Source organism: Panthera pardus, unplaced genomic scaffold, assembly GCF_024362965.1.
Source record: "Panthera pardus isolate Hobbes unplaced genomic scaffold, ASM2436296v1 HiC_scaffold_27, whole genome shotgun sequence".
NCBI classification, from domain to species: domain Eukaryota; kingdom Metazoa; phylum Chordata; class Mammalia; order Carnivora; family Felidae; genus Panthera; species Panthera pardus.
The window spans coordinates 2,018,656-2,038,154 of record NW_026526843.1 but is presented as its reverse complement, the minus strand read 5'-3'; the positions used below and the strand labels follow the sequence as shown (position 1 = coordinate 2,038,154).

General features: G+C 54.2%; 1 protein-coding gene across 3 annotated transcripts in view; it reads right to left on the bottom strand.

The window, feature by feature from the left end:
- PDZD4 (PDZ domain containing 4) overlaps positions 1-18,873 on the bottom strand; it is a 32,313-nt gene extending 13,440 nt beyond the window's left edge. For 2 of the 3 annotated variants that reach the window (XM_019437751.2, XM_019437753.2), the window contains exon 1: positions 18,199-18,873. In XM_019437751.2, the coding sequence (XP_019293296.2) occupies positions 18,199-18,258 (60 nt within the window). In that variant the 5' untranslated portion in view covers positions 18,259-18,873. The remainder of the gene's footprint in view (positions 1-18,198) is intronic. The other variant, XM_019437754.2, reaches the window with a different exon arrangement.
- Positions 18,874-19,499: the final 626 nt, after the last annotated feature.

The following is a 19,499-nucleotide window of genomic DNA, read 5'->3' as shown; positions in this document are numbered from 1 at the left end:
AGGCAGCCCAGCTCGGACAGAGGCAGGGAGGGACAGGTGGCTGGCTGAGTTTTCACTCGTACGTGCGTATGTGCGAATGGGTTCAACGTTACACAATACTTTCTTTAAAGACTATCAGGAAATTCACAAAAACAGAAAGGCGTGAGCAGTGGTTGTATCTTGGAGATGGATTTACAGGGGATTCTTCTTCTCTCTTTTGTTTTTTATAGTACTTTCTCCGATGAACATCACCTTTATAATCAGAGAGAATACATACAGAAACAATGTGGCCTGTGATATGTTCCGAGCTTTCCTCAGTTTCCCCATGGCTCCAGACTCGGTGGCAGGCTCTGGTTTGTGCTCCTGGCTCCTGGGCAGCCCAAGCCGGGACTGCAGCCTCCAGGCTCCAGCCCCTTGGGTGCCGATTAAAGGAGAGTGGTGGTAATGAAGTTACATCACACTCCACATCCACACCCGATCCGACGAGGCTCAGGAGACACTCCTTTGTCCCTCTACTGCCTTCATTGCCCTGCCTGGGTGTCCCACAAAAGGAAGAGGCGGCTTCCAGGTGCCTGGAGTCCCAGAGGGAGTGAAGGAGGCCCCGGGGGGCCCTTGGGCTGTGGGCCCATGTCGGGGGGATGGATCACAGCCACCCACCCCCTAGACGAAGTGGCCAAGAGGGCCCCACGCCCACTGCAGGGGCCACTGGGAAATGGGCTCCGGAAGACAACTGGGCCTGACCACGGGGCTGGCCAGTTAGCCTCAAGAGGCTAACTAGGGGCGGGGGGTGCCTGGGTGGCTCAGTCGGTTGAGCGTCCGACTTCGGCTTAGGTCACAATCTGATGGTTTGTGAGTTAGAGCCCCGCATCGGGCTCTGTGCTGACAGCTCAGAGCCTGGAGCCTGCTTCAGATTCTGTGTCCTTCTCTCACTGTGCCCCTCCCTCATTCATGCTCTGTCTCTCTTTCTCTCAAGAATAAATAAAACATTTTTAAAAATTAAAAAAAAAGAGGCTAACTAGGGGTACAGGACAGGACTGAGCAGACACCCCCCCCCCCATTCCCCTGGCCCAGCCCCCTCTGTCTGCTCCCTACTGGCTCCCTCTAAGGTGGGATTTACGGAAGGTGTTCTGTGGGTGACCAAGGTGTGGGTCCCAGTGTCTCAGCAGAAGACGACAGGAGGGCCCTGGGGTTGGGAGAGAGCACTGATTCCGTAAGCACCAGCCAAGAGGCAGGGAGGCAGAGCAGACAGGCCCCCAGGTCTGCCTTCAGAAGGAGCCCGTGCCCATCCCACCCACAATGCCCACCCCAGCCCCTCAATGCAAGCCAGGTGGCAGGGGTGGGACCCCTCCCCACCAGGGGGTGGACAGGCTTGGGGTAGCCAGTCAGGTAGTGGGGTGAGGAGACAAGACGTGACTAGGGCAGGGACCTACCACAACCCAGGCCTTAAAGGAGGGTCGGCATAACCAGTAAAGAAATTGAGTCAGTAACCAAAAATCTCCCAAGAAACCAGAGACCAGGGCCAGATGGCTGTCCAGGGGAAATCTACCAAACATTTAAAGAAGAGTAAACACCTATTCTTTTGAAGCTGTTACAAAAAATAGAAATGGAGGCAAAACTTCCAAACTCATTCTATGAAGCCAGCATTATCTTGATTCCAAAACCAGACAAAGACCCCACTAAAAAGGAGAACTAAAGACCAATTTCCCTGATGAACACGTATGCAAAAATCCTCAACAAGATACTAGCCAACCAGATCCAACAACACATTAAAAGAATTATTCACCACAACCAAGTGGGATTTATACCTGGGATGCAGGGCTGGTTCAATATCTGCAAATCAATCAATGTGATTCATCACATCAATAAAAGAAAGGACAAGATCATGTGATCTTGATCCTCTCAATAGATGCAGAGAAAGCATTTGACAAAATACAGCATCCTTTCTTCATAAAAACCCTCAAGAAAGTAGGGAGAGAATGATCATACCTCGAGATCATAAAAGCCATATATGAAAGACCTATGGCTAATATCTCCTCAATAGGGAAAAAGTGAGAGCTTTCCCCCTAAGGTCAGGAACACCACAGGGATGTCCACTCTCGCCACTGTTATTCAACATAGTACTAGAAGGCCTAGCCTCAGCAATCAGAAAACACAAAGGAATAAAAAGCATCCAAATCGGCCAGGAGGAATTCAAACTTTCACTCTTCACAGGGGACATGATACTCTGTATGGAAAACCCAAAAGATTCCACCAAAAAACTGCTAGAACTGATCCATGAATTCAGCAAAGTCGCAGGATAGAAAAATCAATGCACAGAAATCAATTGCATTCCTATACACCAATAATGAAGCAACAGAAAGAGAAATCAAGGAATTGATCCCATTTACAACTGCACCAAAAACATAAAATACCTAGAAATAAACCTAACCAAAGGTGAAAAATCTATATCCTGAAAACTATAGAAAGCTCATGAAAGAAATTGAAGAAGACACAAAAAAATGGAAAAAGATTCCATGCTCCTGGATAGGAAGAACAAATATTGTTAAAAATGTCAGTACTACCCACAGCAATCTACATATTCAATGCAATCCCTATCAAAATAACACCAGCATTCTTCACAGAGCTAGAACACACACTTCTAAACTTTGTATGGAACCAGAAAAGACCCCAAATAGCCAAAGCAATCTTGAAAAAGAAAACCAAAGCTGGAAGCATCACAGTCCTGGACTTCAAGCTGTATTACAAAGCTGTAATCATCAAGACAGTATGGTACTGGCACAAGAACACTCAGATCAATGGAACAGAATAGAGAACCCAGAAATGGACCCACAAACATATGGCCAACTCATCTTTGACAAAGCAGGAACGAATATCCAATGGAATAAAGACAGTCTCTTCAGCAAGTGGTGCTGGGAAAACTGGACACCAACGTGCAGAAGAATGAACCTGGACCACTTTCTTACACCAGACACAAAAATAAACTCAAAATGGATGAAAGGCCTCAATGTAAGACAGGAAGCCATCAAAATCCTCGAGGAGAAAGCAGGCAAGAACCTCTTTGACCTGGGCCGCAGCAACTTCTTACTCAACACGTCTCCGGAGGCAAGGGAAACCAAAGCAAAAATGAACTACTGGGACCTCATCAAAATGAAAAGCTTCTGCACAACAAAGGAAACAATCAGCAAAACTAAAAGGCAACTGACAGAATGGGAGATGATATTTGCAAATGACATATCAGATAAAGGGTTAGTATCCAAAATCTATAAAGAACTTATCAAACTCAACACCCAAAAAACAAAGAATCCAATGAAGAAATGGGCAAAAGACATGAATAGACACTTCTCCAAAGAAGACATCCAGATGGCCAACCGACACATGAAAAAATGCTCCAGATCACTCATCATCAGGGAAACACACATCAAAACCACCAGGAGATACCACCTGACGCCTGTCAGAATGGCTAACATTGACAACTCAGGCAACAACAGATGTTGGCAAGGATGAGGAGAAAGAGGATCTCTTTTGCATTGTTGGTGGCAATGCAAGCTGGTGCAGCCACTCTGGAAAACAGTATGGAGGTTCCTCAAAAAACTAAAAATAGAACTACCCTACGACCCAGCAATTGCACTACTAGGCATTTACCCAATGGATACAGGGGTGCTGTTTCGAAGAGACACATGCACCCCCATGTTTATAGCAACACTATCAACAATAGCCAAAGTACGGAAAGAGCCTAAATGTCCATCGATGGATGAATGGATAAAGAAGATGTGGTCTATATAGACAAGGGAGTATTACTCGGCAATCAAAAAGAATGAAATCTTGCCATTTGCAACTACGTGGATGGAACTGGAGGGTATTATGCTAAGCGAAATTAGTCAGTCAGAGAAAGACAAATATCATATGACTTCACTCATATGAGGACTTTAAGAGACAAAGCAGACGAGCATAAGGGAAGGGAAACAAATAATATAAAAACAGGGAGGGGACAAAACACAAGGGACTATTAAAAATAGAGAACAAACTGGGGCGCCTGGGTGGCTCAGTCGTTTAAGTGGCCGACCTCAGATCATGATCTCGCAGTCCGTGAGTTCGAACCCCGCGTCGGGCTCTGTGCTGACAGCTCAGAGCCTGGAGCCTGTTTCAGATTCTGTGTCTCCCTCTCTCTGACCCTCCCCCGTTCATGCTCTGTCTCTCCCTGTCTCAAAAATAAATAAAACTTTAAAAAAAAATAGAGAACAAACAGAGGGTTTGCTGGAGGGATCATGGGTGTGGGGATGGGCTTATTGGGCAAGGGGCATCAAGGAGGACACGTGTTGAGATGAGCACTGGGTGTTATATGTAGGGCATGCATCACTGGATGCTACTCCTGAAATCATTATTGCACTATATGCTACCTTGGTTGTAAATTAAAAAGTAAATAAATAAAATAAAAATAAAGGAGAGTCAGGAGGGAGTTTTGGTGGGGGTGGGAAGAACTTTCTGGCAATCAGGGGTGTTGGGAGTGAGCAAGGAAGGGGAGTGGGGCGTCAGAGGCTGTATGGAGGTGGGTCTGGGCGACTGGGCCACTGCCCACTGCATTCTCTCGTTCCCAGGGGGCTGAAGACAAGGGACTCCAGGCCCAAACCTGCGCTGTCCCCAAGTGGCTTCTCCAGGAAGCAGCGGGACAGTGGAGAAGGGGCCCAGGCAGCAGGGAGGGCTCCCCTCTGCCCCAGGGCACCCTTCCAGAAGCTGACTGCTTCAGGCTGTGGGAAGACGTTGGGAGGGGAAGGGGGCAAAGCGCATGTCAGGAGCTCCGCGGCAGACAGCCCAGGAGATGAGCTCAGCACAGGGTTATGGGTGCACAAATGACCCTCTTTGTCCTCAGTCAGCTGGGAACCACTGGAAGGAAGAGGGCATGTGTTCCCGAGCGCGGCAGGCCCACAGCCTTCCCCAGACTGACACTCATCAGAACAGCCATGAATGAGACAGACGTGATCCCTTGGGGCAGGGGAGGCTGGTGCCCCAGGGCAGAACCCAGGCAAGAAACCAGCAATCGGGCCGCATAACTCATCCCACTGAGTTATGTGGGAGAAAATGCTGAAGTGGGGACGGTCTCCCTGGGGATACTGGCACAAGACCTGAATGATGACAAGGAGGCGGCCACGGGAGGGACTTTGAAGAACATTCCAGGCATCACTAAGCCCTTGGTGCTCCCAGAGAATAACGCGCACACACAGGAGAGGCCGGCCATGGCCATGGCCTCCGTGAGGAGCACGGAGCAGGGGACCAAGTGGCGGCAGGGGAAAGACCAGCAGGCAACCACAGTGGCCCAGACCAGAGATAACGATAGCTTGGCCTGACATGGAGGTGGCAGTGGAGATGGGGACTGCCAGGACCTGCTGCTGGGCTCGGGACAAGGGACAGGGTGGGAGGAAGGACACCCATCAAGCGCAAGAGAGAGTGCCTGACATCACCCATCATCAGGAAAGGGCATATCTAGAGCATACAGCCTCACCCGCCCCACTAGGGGTAGGTGGAATTAAAAAATGGAAAAGAGGGGCGCCTGGCTGGCCCAGTAGGAAGAGCATGCGACTCTTGATCTCGGGGTCATGAGTAAGAGTGCCACATTGGATGTGGAGATTACTTTAAAAAAATTGAAACATAAGATCTAAAAAACAATGGAAAAGAAACGTTGATGAGGATGTGGAGAAATGAAACTCTCATACATTGCTTGTGGGAATGTAAAATGGGGCAGTGCATGTGGAAAAGTCTAGAGCTACCATATGACCCAGCAATCCCACAAGAATGGAAAACAGGCATCCAAACAAAAACTCGTACACAAATGTTCAGAGCAGCACTATTCATAATCGCCAAAATTTGGAAGCACCGTAAATGTCTACCAACAGATGGATAAACACAGTGCAGTAACACCCACACAGCGGGTCATTCGACCACATAAAGGGATGAAGTCCTGATACCTGCTACGACATGGATGGGAACAGTCCAGTCAGGGGAACAAAGGGAGAGGCACAAACGGGCACATACTGTATGATTCCAGATGAGTGGAAATCACACTCATCTGCACAAAGCAGATGAGTGGTTGCAGGGGGCTCAGGGAGGGGAGAATGGGAGTGCCTGTTTCATGGGTATGAAGTTCCCACGGTGGACGTGTTCTGGAAATAAACAGTGGGGATGGTTGCACAACACTGTGAATGTATACATGGCACTCACGGTAAATTTTACGTCATATTTTTTTCCACAATAAAAATATAAGACTGCCGCCTAGATCCACAGAGGCCACAGAAGTGAGGACCCCTGGGGAGGATGCAGGGGTTGGTGTACACACAGGAGGTGGGCATGTTTTATTAATGGAAAATTTTCGTCTCTGATGTGAAGCTCCTGAAACATGCAGACATCCCCATTGCCCCATTCCACCTACATGTGTCCCAAACCCAAGCCACCAAACCGGTTGTCATGTGACCACTGTTAACCAATTCAACTAGGGAATGTTCTTGATTTAAAATGAGATGGGGCGCCTGGCTGGCGCAGTCGGTAGAGGATGTGACTCCTGATCTCAGAGTTGTGGGTTCGAGCCCTACATTGGGCCCAGACATTACTTAAAAATAAAAAAGAATTTAATAAAATAAAATAAAACCATGAGATGGAGGAGACCACGAGGGATTGAACGTAGACAAGGGAAGAGGCCCATGGAGGACCATGAGCGGGTGGAGAGAGAGACCCAGAGTTTACAGGTCAGCCAGAGAGGAGGGGGGAATCAGAGCAGGACAGAACGACGAGGGGAAAAGGACTGACCGTTGGCATTTGCATTTGTTAAGAGGTGGACCGCCGCAGAGGGGGGTACCCAGCTGGCTGGGGAGTGGGGGGGGGGGGGGTGAAGCTCGGGCCCGTAGAGACTCAGCCTTTGGGAACTTTTGCAAAGAATGGGGTGGGAGTGGCCGGGGGCTGTGGGAGAACGCTGCCTTTGCATTTTACCAGGCGACACACCGGAGCGGTCTGAACGCCCACGGGAGGTTCGCACGGGGGAAACTTCCTGCCCAGGAGGGCGGGGTGGGGGTGGGGGGGGAAGGACTGCGGGGACCGGACCTCGAGAAGGGGTGGGGGCCGCCGGGAGTAGGCGAGGGGGCCACGGGGGCGGGCGAGGGCTGCGCGGGAAGCGGGCCGACCGACCGGCCGCCGCAGGGCATGGGGGGGGGGGGGGGGGCAGGGCTCGGCCCCGCCCCGCCCCCGGCTGCGACGCCCCGGGCGGCGGAGGGCGGGGCCCAGGCGCGCTCGCCCCGCCCCCCGGGCGCGGAGCCGCAGACAAAGAGGGCGGCGGTGGCGGTGGCGGCCGCGCGGGTGGGGTGGCACGCTCGCCTCCCGCGCGGGCCGCGGGTCCTCCGACACCCCGACCCCCCCACCCCCAGCCGGAGCCAGTCCCCAGGCCCTGACGTAGGGAGCCTGGCGCAGCGGTGCGGGAGCTCGCGGTGGGGTGTTCCTCGCCATATCCCAAGTGCTGGGATCCGACATCTCTGGGCAAGGCGAGGAGGAGGCAGGAGGGCGGAGGGGGCTGAGAAAGGAGCGCTGGCCTGTGTGTCCGGCGGGGCCTGCGACCCCCGCGAGGCCTGCGAAAGGCCCCTCCCACTCTTGGTAACGCGGGGAGTAGGGGGTTAACTACATAAATTTCTAGTGGGGCCGTAGGCTGCTACGTGAGGACTCCGCCAACCCCACCTGCGGATTAAGAAATGGGCCAGGGGGGAGCAGAAGCCGGAAGTTGCCCCCTGCCCTGGGGCCCTGAGTCCTGATCAATGGTTCTAGGCTGGCTGACCCGAGTGCCCAAGGGTATACCCTGGGTGTACCTGTGTCTCTGGCTTCTCGGGCCCAGAGAAGTGTCACGGGGACCTCCACACCGAGCTCCACACAAAGCGGGGGGGGGGGGGGGGGGGGGGGAAGAGAAGCCAGAGAAAGGAGGCCTGAGCCAAGGGCAGGCTGTCTGCACACTTCTCTTTTCAATGGCCCAGCACAAGTCCTCGTTCCTATTTTCCCAACTCTGGAGTTTGAAATTTGTCAATCCACAGGACCCTCGCAACATCTGACAGCGGATACCTGCATTCCCTTCAGGCAGCTGGCCCCCAGAGCGCACACTGTGACACCTGCTCTCTCCTTTCTACACACACGTTTTGCAAAGGAGGTGCCAACACCAATGCTTCCATTCCAGGAGAAACCACAACACCCTTAATATGCTCATGGATTTAGCACGACCCAATCATCAGCTGCTCCCACATCTCTCCAATTGTACCACTAATGCCTTTAAAGCTTGTTTGTTTTTCTTTCTGGACCCAGGATCCAATCAAGGCCACACACGTTACATTTGGTTGTTGTGTGTCCAGTATCTTTTAATCCAGAACAATCTATCCAGTCTGTGTTGTTGTTGTTGTTTTAATTTCATGACATTGACCTCTTGGAAGAGTGCAGGGCAGCTGCCTTGCACAAAGCCCCAGAGTCTGGATCTGCCCTCGTTACATTCAGCTTAACTGCTTTGACAAAGTGCTGGGTTCTACCCCCTCCCCACCAACAGCATCAGGAGGTACTGGATCAGGCTGTCCTATTGTTGGGGAGGCTTGATTTAGTTTAATCACGTGGTCAAGGTCGTGGCTGCCAGTTCTCTCCTTTTCCCTTCCAAATTTACAAGAAACCTGGGGTAATACCTTGAGACCCTACGACTATCTTGTTCCCTGACCACCTTTATGTAATGGTTTCACCATCCAAGGATGATCCTTGCCTAAACGAATTGCATCAGTGGCTAAAAAAAAAAAAAAGGCCTCAGTTTGTATTCCAACGGGGACACGGCATTACGCCCCATCGTGATGTCAGTGGCCCGGCAACTAGCAGGCCCCCGGTCGTGGCTGCCTGGACAAACCATGACAGCCAACCCCATAATCGTGCCCACCCCTTCTTGCCCAGGGGCAGGAGAGAGAAAGAAAAGGAAGCATGGGTGGGGGCTTCCTCCCAGAAGGCTTCATAGTTTGGTAGTTCGGTGTACGTGTGGGTGTCCATGTCAGCTGTCTGCACGTTGGTAAGGGTGGATGGGAGAGGAGGATTGGTTAGTTGCACCCAGCACAGAAAAGCAGACGATGTCCCTGGGGACCTCAGTTGGGCAATGACCCCTGGGAATTGGTTTGGTAGTTCTAAGGTGATGCCCTGCCTCTTGTTTATAACAATCACATTGTAAGGTGGCGCCGATGTGATTCAGGGCCTCACTGATTTACCCCATTTCTTCCGGAAGTCCTTGCTACTCGCTGTGGTCGGTCCAAGCACCAGCAGCATGGACATTGCCTGAGCACCTGTGAGAAACGCGGAATCTCAGGCCCCGGACCTGTTTAATCAGAGTCTGCATTTCAACAAGGGCCTTGCGGTGGCGTTGCACTGGCCCAGGACGCCCTCTCGAGGAACCGGGAAGGATGCGCGCGCACACCTGAATGGGGTTCAAACACCAGGTAGATGGTTCAAAGGGTCTCTCCTTCCCTCTCACCCCTTCCCACCCCAAAGCTGCTGAGCAGATGTGTGGTGGCCACCCAGGGTCTGCTGTAATCTGACCATCGGCCCTGGCTCCCGTGCCCTTCTAGCTGCGAGCAGGCCTCTCGGGTGCTGGGAAGGGAGGATACCCCATGCAGCCTGTGTGAAAACACGAAGCAATTCCTGAGGTCATCGTCAAGATCAAGCTTTGGGTGTAAGCTCACCACAACTGAAAACATCCACCCACCCACCTCTGGGCTCACCTGCCTGGTCCAAGGGCAAGATCCAAGTCTAGCAGTAATCGAAAGGATATTCTTTATGAGGTGCCCTTCATTTCCACTGCTCACAGCAAGCAAGAGGCAGATTGCACTACAAAGAGGGGACATGCCTGCCACAGCCCAAAACCAGCCCCTGAGCCCCAGCTTCTCAGTTTCCTCCTTTGGCTCCTAACTCGTCTCATGCCTTACACTTCTTCACAACTCAGGGCTCCTCTTCCTGTGTCCCCCCGCCTTCTTTCCCATTAGAGAAACCCCAATTAGAAAATAATAGTGAACATTCTTCTGTCACTGGACATTAACAGTGTCATGTCCATGAGTGAGGCTGTCTCCATCCAGCTGCCTTCACCACCAACCGAATGGCCTGATGGCAACAATTCCAACCCGGGCCAAATGAGATCCCAGGGGAACTGGTGCGGCTCAGCAAAGGTGGGTGATGTCCCCATGGCGATGACCTTGGGAGGCGGGAACTCTTTATTCCCACATGGCCTGTTCTTCCCTGGTGGGGACCCTAAAGTAGAAGGAAGGAAAGACCCGCCCACCCCCACCAGGTGCCCCTGCTGGGCTAAGTGCTTTTTCCTTTGGTGAGTGTGTGTTACACGCATTTCTTGTTTTTAAAGCTTTACTGAGGTGTCCTTGCCATATGATGAAATGCACATATTTGGAGCATACAGTTTAAAGTTTTGTAAACATACACTCAAGAAACCATCATCACAATCAAGACAGTGACCATTTCCATCATGCTGAAGTGTCCTCGTGTCCCTTTGTCATCCCTCCCTTCTGCCCATCCCTGCAAATGCTGATGTGCTTTCTGTAACTGCAGATTAGTTTGCATTTTCTAGGATTTTCCATCAACGGCTCAGACAGTCCTTGGAACTGAGGGAAGGAAGGAAGACAGGAAAGGCATTTAAAGATTTTGAGACAGGGGTGCCCGGGTGGCTGTTGGTTAAGCATTGGCTTTGGCTCGGGTCACGACCTCACAGTTCATGAGTATGAACCCCGCATCGGGTTCTGTGCTGTCGGCACAGAGCCTGCCTGGGAGCCTCTCTTTTCCTCTCTCTCTGCCCCTCCCCCACTCACACTGTCTCTGTCCCTCTCTAAATAAATAAATAAGCTTTAAAATATATATACAAATACATAAACATTTAAATATACGTGTAAATATATAATAAAACATTTGAGACAATGGTAAAACATGGTGACGCTATGCAGATCATGGCTGTTGGACTTCAATGCCCCGTTCATGGACTGCACAATTATTCCCAGAGGGCCCACTCCAGGACAGGCGGTGTGCAAGGACACAGCCCAGTCCGGCTCACAGGATGCCCCCACTCAAGGGGGAGGGAGCACGTCAGGGCGAGGAGAGCCGCCGTGCAGGGTGGAGGAAGATGGAAAGAGGGGACAGGCGTGAGCCCACTGCCCTCCCCATGGCCCCCGCAGCCCCGTGGGCCCTTCTCTCCCCTAACCGTCGCCTCTTTGCTGGTGACCAGCCTCTCCCCTTGTGAAAAGGCCCGGGGGGAGGGAGAGAGGGGTCTGTGGATCCTCAGCACACAGAACGGTGGCTGGCTCAGCAAGCAGGTGCTGGAGGAAAGACCTTGCTGCCGCAAGGCAGGCTGGTGTTTGACGTCTCCGAATGTGGACAGAGGGCGGAAGGTGGTGGTGGTGAGGCACTGGGCCCCCAGACTGAGAGAAGAGTGGAGGTGTGGCCAGGCCTGGCAGGGAGTGGGCGGAGTAGGCCGGGAGGCCAGTTTCCTTTGTCACAGAGGGTCTCCTATGCACCTGCCAGCAAGACCATGATGGTGGCAGGGGGCGGGGGAACCAAGGTATGGAAGACTGGGGTGACGGGGGGGGGGGGGGGGGCGACAAAGAGGGGCTTGATTAGATCCCTGACAAAGCGGTCCAGGTGCCAGAGGGCAGGACGCAGGCCCCCAGCAGGAAGGGCCCCAGGAAGGGCTCTCAGAAGGCACTGTGTGCCTTGGTGCTGATGCTCTCCCTCCCCACCTTCCACCGTCTGCAACCTGGATCCTTCCTCTTCCTAACTCAAGGGGCAAGACCGCAGGATCTTTCTCCATTTTCAAGCTTGTCAGTATGTCGCATCCCCGCCCCCACCCCCGCCCGCACCCCAACACCCCTGCTCGGTTAAGTGGAAGACAAGAAGAAGATGACAGAAATAGAAGTAGGGCTCTGACATGCCACATTTAGTGCATTTGTGGCAGGTGCTTGTGGCTGGTGCTCGTGGCCGGTGCTCATGGCAGGCCGCAGCAGTAGAATAAGGGGCTCCGAGCAGTGAGCATCTCAATAGCCACTGCAAAAGCATTTGACAAAATCTAACAACTCTTCATGATAAAAACACTCAAACTAGGAATAAAAGGGAACCTCCTTGACTTGATAAAGAGCATCTGTGAAAGACCTACAGCTAATTTTATACTCACTGGTGAAAGACTGGAAGCTTCTCCTGTTAGATCAGGAGCAAGGCAAGGATGTCTGCTCTCACCAATCTATTCAATATTGTACTCGAGATCCTAGCCAGAGCAAAGAGGCAAGAAAGAAATAAAAGGCATCCGGATTGGAAAGGCAGATGTAAAACTATCTCTATTTGCCCATGACATAATCCTACATATAGAAAATCCTGAAGAATCCACTAAAAAACAATTAGAGCTAATAAATGAATTCAGTAAGGTTGCAGAATACAGGATCAATACCTAAAAATCAACTGTATTTCGATACAGTGCCAGTGAGAACAATGAAAAAGAAATTAAGAAAACAATTCCAGGGGCGCCCGGGTGGCTCAATCGGTTAAGCGTCCGACTTCAGCTCAGGTCATGCTCTCACGGTTCGTGGGTTCGAGCCCCGCATCGGACTCTGTGCTGACAGCTAGGAGCCTGGAGCCTGTTTCGGATTCTGTGTCTCCCTCTCTCTCTCTGCCCCTCCCCCACTCGCACTCTGTCTCAAAAATAAATAAACATTAAAAAAATTTTTAAATAAAAATAAATAAATAAATAAATAAATAAATAAATAAAACAATTCCAGGGATGCCTGGCTTGACTCAGTCAGAAGAGCGTGCCTTGGTCTCGAGATTGTGAGTCTGAGTCCCATGTTGGGTGGAGAGACTACTAAAAAAGAAAAACAAACTTAAAAAAAAGGAAAAAGAAAACAATTCTACTTATAAAAGCATCACAAAGAATAAAATACTCAGGAATAAATGTAACAAAAGTGTAAGACACTGTTTAAAAAAACTGAAGAACCAGGGCAGCTGGGTAGCTCAGTTGGTTGAAGGGGTTGAGCAAAGGGCTCTTGATTTCGGCTCAGGTCGTGATCTCGAAATTCGTGAGACTGAGCCCAGTTTGGGAACACGTCGGGCTCTGTGCTGACAGCGCAGAGCCTGCTAGGGATTCTCTCTCTCCCTCTCTCTCTACCCCTCCCTTGCTCATGTTTTCCCCCTCTCTCTCAAAATAAACAAACATTTAAAAAAAAGAAAGAAATTGAAGACCCACGTGGAAAGACATCCCATGTTCACGGGTCATACTCCACCCACAACTGATCTACAAATTCAATTCCGCTGGCCTCTTTTCAGAACCCGGCAAGCTGATCCTAAAATTCATATACAAACTGAAGGGACCCAGAACAATCAGAACAGTCTTGAAGGGTACAAAAATGGAGGACTCACACTTGCTGAATTTAAAATTTACTTACAAGGCCAGAGTAAAAGCAGCGTGGCACTGGCATGAAGACAGACGTTTCTCCAGAAAAAATCTCTAAGTGGCCAACAGCGCACGAAGAGATACTTCACATCACTTAGACATCAGGAAATGCAAATCAAACCCACAGTGATACCACCACACAGACAGTAGGATGGTGATAATCAGATGCACGTGTTGGGGGAACGTGGCGAAACTGGAACCCTCTCCCACTCCCGCAGGAATGTAAAATGGCTTGTCCCTGCCGAAGAGTTCCGCGGCTCCTCAAAAAGTTAAACAGAATTACCATCCGATCCAGCAACCCCATTTCAGGGCATATACCTGAAAGAATTAAAAGCAGGGACTCGGGGCGCCCAGCTGGCTCAGTCGGTAGGAGCGCGCAACTCTTGATCTTGGGGTTGTGGGTTTGAGGCCTACGTCGGATACAGAGATTACTTAAAATCTTTTCTTTTAAAGAGTAGACCCCAGGGAGGCCGCCCGCACAGTCCATCCTAATGACCACCACTCCAGCCAGCAGCACCGCTTGCTAGAAGGCAGTGGTCCAGTACCTCTGTGCTCTCTGTTCTTAACATTTGTTTATTGATTGATTGATTTTTGAGAGAGAGAGAGAGAGAGAGAGAGAGAATGGGGAAGGAGCAGAGAGACAGGGAGACACAGAATCCCAAGCAGGCTCCAAGCCGTTAGCGCAGAGCCCGACGTGGGTCTTCAACTCGGAAACCCGAGCTGAAGTCGGACCAAAAATTAAATTTTTTAAAAAATGAAATAACGGGCAACCGGGTGGCTCCGTCCGTTAAGCGTCCGACTCCGGACTGTGGCTCAGGTCACGATCTCGTGGTTTTTGAGTTCAAGCCCGGCATCGGGCTCCGTGCTGACAGTGCAGAACCTGCTTGTGATTCTGTCTCTCCCTCTTGCTCTTCCCCTGCCCTCCCCTCTCTCTCAAAATAAATAAACTTAAAATAAAAGCAGGGACTCAGATATGTGCACACCCATGTTCACAGCTGCATTACTCACAATAGTGAAAAGGTGGAAGCAACCGCGATGTCCATCAACGGATGAACGGATAAATATTATTTGCTACAGTCACACTGTCATGTTATTCAGCAGTAAAAAGAGATTTAGGGAGCGCCTGGCTGGTTTGGTCAGAAGCATGTGTGACTCTTGATGTCAGGTCATGCGTTCAAGCCCCACGTTGGGTGTAGATATTACTACTACTACTACTAATAATAATAATAATAATAAATGTAAAAACAGAAATTTAGTACTTATTTGGGCTACAATATAAATGAACCTTGAAAACATGGTAGGGGCACTCTTGATCTCGGGGTTGTGAGTTTGAGCCCTATATTGGGGGTAGAGAGCACTTAAAAAATATTTTTTTAACAGAAAACATGATAAATCTAAGAAGCCACACACATAAACAATCAAAGACTGTATTTGTATGGTTCGTATGGTTCAAAGTAGATTCGTGGTTGCCAGGGGCTGGGAGGCGTTGGGTTAAATGCATATATGACTGCTTAAGAAGATGGGGTTTCTGGGGCACCTGGCTGGCTCAGGTGGTTGAGCGTCGGACTCTTCATTTCGGCTCAGGTCAGGATCTCGTGGGATCGGGTCAGATCTCGTGGGATCGAGCCCTGTGTTGGGCTCCACGCCATTAGCCCTTAGGATTCTCCCCACCCCCCTGTTTCAAAATCAGTAAACTTAAAAAAAAAAAAAAAAAAGGAAGAAGAAGAAGAAGACAGGGTTTCTTTTTAAGGCGAGGACAATGTTCCGGAATGAGGTAGTGGGGACAGTTGCACAGCTCTCTGAACATAGTAAAAACCGCCGACTGCACCTATTACCAGGGTATGTGAATTATACCTCAATAAAGCTGTCGTCTGTTCTGTGCATGTGAGCCATCAGGAGCAAAGAACCCGGAACTCAAGGCTAGGACAGAGACTTGGGGTTCTTGACGGGGTGGCAGAGGTATGCATGTATGTGCATTTCCCTGGGCTGCACTGTGTCCCCAGTGGGGTCCCTTACTCTCATACGGCGCAGAGGCCACAGGCAGACACAGCCTGGACAGGGAGAAGTGCCACTGACACTAAAGGAGCACCCATGTCTACAGGCAAGGGGTCCGGCTGGTCTTTGGGGACAAAAGTTCCTTTCTGCTCTGAGAAAAAGATCAGACTGGGCCAGGGAACGCTCTCCCTGCTGTGCCTGGGGCTCCAGCCCCGAGAAATGGGGTCTTGTGGGACAACGAATGGTTTTCCCTGTTTTCCAGATCCTTTGTATTCAATCCTCTTTTGTCTCCTCTTTACTTTTTTTAATTAAAAAAATTGTTTAATGTTTAGTTTTGAGAGACAGAGCATGAGCAGGCAAGGGGCAGAGAGAGAGGGAGACACAGAATCTGAAACAGGCTCTAGGCTCTGAGCTGTCCCCAAAGAGCCCTATGTGAGGCTTGAATTCACGAACTGCGAGATCATGACCTGAGCCTAAAACTGACTGAGCCACCCAGGTGTCCCGAGTTTTAAAAAAAATTTTAAGTTTATTTATTTATTTTTTCTGAGACAGAGAGAGAAAAAGAGCGAGCGCAGGGGAGCAGCAGAGAGACAGAGAGAGAATCCCAAGCAGACTCTGCACTGTCAGCACAGAGCCTGACGTGGGGCTGGAACCCAAGAACGGTGAGATCATGACCTGAGCCCGAACCAAGAGTTGGGCGTTTAACCTGAGTGAGCTGCCCAGGTGCCCCAAAACTACATCCAGCCTCTGACTCGGTCCAAATTTCTTCAAGAGTTTTAAAAGGGATCAATGTCCCCAGAGACTGGTCTGTGATGGCTGCAGCTCAGACTAGGAAATTGCAGAGGACACCTGGCATGACGGGCTCTCCTCCTGGGGGTCTACTTGCCCGGGGTTTGGCCTCTCTCTGCACAGGTTCACCCCAAGCGCTCCTCCGACATGGAGCCTCCCTGAAGGCAGTCCCAGCCTCAACTGTGGCAGCCTCCCCCCAAGTGCCAGGGGGAGCCCGAAGGGTCACCTCCGTGCCACCTCTCAACCACGGCTCATTTCACGCCTGTCACGCTGCGCAGGTGGCCCTCGGCTTTCCACACACCCCCATGAGGTCGGCCTTAAATGAAGTACTACATCAACCCCTCTCTGAGGAACTGAAGAGCCCACAGCCTTGGGGTCGCTTGCCTTTCGGTGGAATGATTGCAAGAAAGGAAGCAGTGAGGGTGGGATCCCACGGTGTCACCGACCAACCAGTGCTGCCCAACCTTTCGCCGGCAGCCCCGGTGCCCCACCACTGGGATTCCAAGGGACTGCCTTTCGGTCCGGGCCCGAGTTATTACCGAAGCCGATTCCACGAGCGGGTAATGACAATGGCTGAGCAAGATTTCCAAACAGCGGGAACACGACGAGAGGAAACAGCCCGGGGCGGATGGCGAGAAAGGAAGAAAGAAGGCGAAGGGCGGCGAGCGGGAAAAGCGGAGGGCGGCGCGCGCCCCGGGAGACAGGGCCTGAGACACTGTGGATGAGTGGCGCGGCCAGGACCGAGCAAGGTTCCCCGTCCCGCCCCCTCCCGCTCGCAGTGGCCAGAACTAGGCTCACAGCACTAAAGCTGGGCTCCCGCGGCAGCCCCCATCCATCCCCCCCCCCCGACCGCTCCCCACCGATGCTTACAGCAGCTCCCCCTATTCCTCTCAAGAGACCCCATTCCCGCGTTCAACACCGCGCGGACTAGCACCCGCTCCCGAGTCCTGACCGGTAAAGCCGGAGTTGAAGTGCATACCTGTCTGCGCCCGGTCTGCCCCTGGGTCCCGACTCCCTCCGACCTTGAACTCCCTGCACTCAGCCCCGGGTCGTGCGTCTCAGGCCCCTCCATCCGGGACATTTCCCTAGACACCCCTCTGAGCGCACACAGAAAGTACACACGGGCGGGGCCGCAGGAGCCTCCGCGCACACACAGACGGGGCACAGGCACGCACTCACGAAGTCACGCCACGCACAGGCAAGGAAACCCCGCTCCGGGCCACCGGGCTGGGCTCGGGTTCCGAGCCCGCGGCCGGGCGTATCCCCTCCCTCCTCGCCGAGCACCTGCCGGTCCACGCCCCCCGCCCGCGACTCGGGGCCCGAGGCCCCGCAGGGCAAAGAGCCAGCCGGGCACCGCCGCCCGCACAGGGCGCACCCCGCGCTGAGCCCGCGGCACCCCGGGCCTGGGAACCCACCATTTGGGCCGGGCCGGGCCGGAGAGTGAGCGCCGGGCTAAGCACCCAGACCGCCCACGCGCTCCTGCTCCGCTGGGCCGCGGGGACCTGAATTGGGCCGCCCCCCGCGCCGCGGGTGCCCGGCTCCCTCCTCCGCCCTGGGGCCAGCGGGGCCAGCGTGTGCCGGGAACGGAGCCCGTTGCTATGCAACCTCCATCCCGCGCCGGCGCCGGCGGCACCGCGCCTCCGGGCTCCCGGGCCCGGGGGTGCAGGCGCGCCGGACCCGGGGCCGAGCCCCACTTCCCGAGCCGGGCCGAGCCGAATCCAGGGCTCACGTCCCCTCTGGGCGCCCGAAGGATGCGCCCTGCACCCCATCCCCACGCAGCTCCCCCCCCTCCATCTGTGACCGGTTCCCACGGAGCGCCAACACCCAGCAGCCCCCGAAACTGAGGGCGGGAATGGCTCCCTACCTCTTCCTCTCCGAGCCCTCCAGCCCCAGCCAGGTCTGTGGCCGGCTGCTTCCCCAGGTGGCGCCCACGCCCCCCCGCCCCAGCGGCCCCGCCGCCCTACCTGAAGCATCACTTTGTACTGCTCCTCCGGTTTCTGAACCACGCACATATTACATCCCATGGTGCTGGCCGGCGGGGGGAGGAGGGCGGGAACGGGGAAAACGCCTTTCACTGGCCGGAGTGCGGGACCTCGGGTCCCGGGCCGGGGCCGGGGGCCATACCCTAGCGCAGGGGGCGGGCCGCCTAGCGGGGGAGGGGAGGACGGCCCGAGGGAGGGGCGGCTCCACGCCCCTCGGGTTAACTGGGCTGGCTGAGGCCGGGCGCGGGCATGCTCCCTCGCACCGGGCCAGGAGAAAAAGGGCAGCGGGGGATGGGCGGGCGCGCCGGGCGTTGCTGGGCGACGGCCCCCCAGGAGGCGCGGGGGCGCGCCGGGCCGCCGGGGGCCGTCAGGGGCCGTGGGCCGCGCGCCTCCCCGCCCGCGGGGCCCGCCGCTGCCGCTGCCGCTGGCGCTGCCGCTGCCGCCTCCGGCTCCCACCCATGGCCACCGGCCCCGGGAGCCCGGCCCTCGCGCTCGGCGCCGCGGCCCGGCCCGCCGACTGGGGGACGGCGGCGCGGCGGCGGTCCCCGCCCGCGGCCAGGCCCGCGCCCACGCTCCCGCCTCGCCCGGCCGCGCTCACGGCGCTCCCGGCGCCCGCTCTCTGGCCCGCAGTCGGCCCCGCAGTCTCCAGCTCCCGCCCGGGACGACGGGCACGCGCGCGCGCCCGCGGCGGCGGCGGCGGCGGCGGCGGCGGAGGTGGGGGGGAGGGGCGCGGGGACGGGGCGCACGCGCGCGGGGGAGGGGAGCTGGGCGGGGTGGAAGCGCGAGCGGCGGGGGCCGCGGGAGCGGGCGCGGAAAGGCGGGGGCGGGGCCTTGGCTGGGGTGGTCGGGGGGTCCCGGCTCCCCGCTACCGCCGGCGTCGGGTCCCCGGGCTCTCCGCGCTGGACGTGCGGCCGACGCGGTTCCGGCCCCGGGGGACAGGCGTCCTGTTCGGAAGAGCGCCTCCCGGGATCCCCCAGAGAGCTCGGGGCCTCGGGAGGGGGGCGCGATTTCAGCCCAGTTCCGGGGGTCTCCACCCCTCCCTCCGACTTCCCTTTAATGACTGCTTCTAGCCTTCAAGTGAGGCGTTCCCCCGCTGTCGTTTAAATGGACACCTTTGTTAAAATAAGCTAAAAACAAGAAAATAAAAAGAGGTGGGGGGAGAGCCCACCAGGGCTCCGGATGCCCTGGGTCCCTCGCGCGCGCGCACGGAACTGGCCCACCTGAGTCCCCTGCCTACCTGTGTCTCTCAGCCCCAGCCCGAGCTCGGGCACACCGCTTCGACG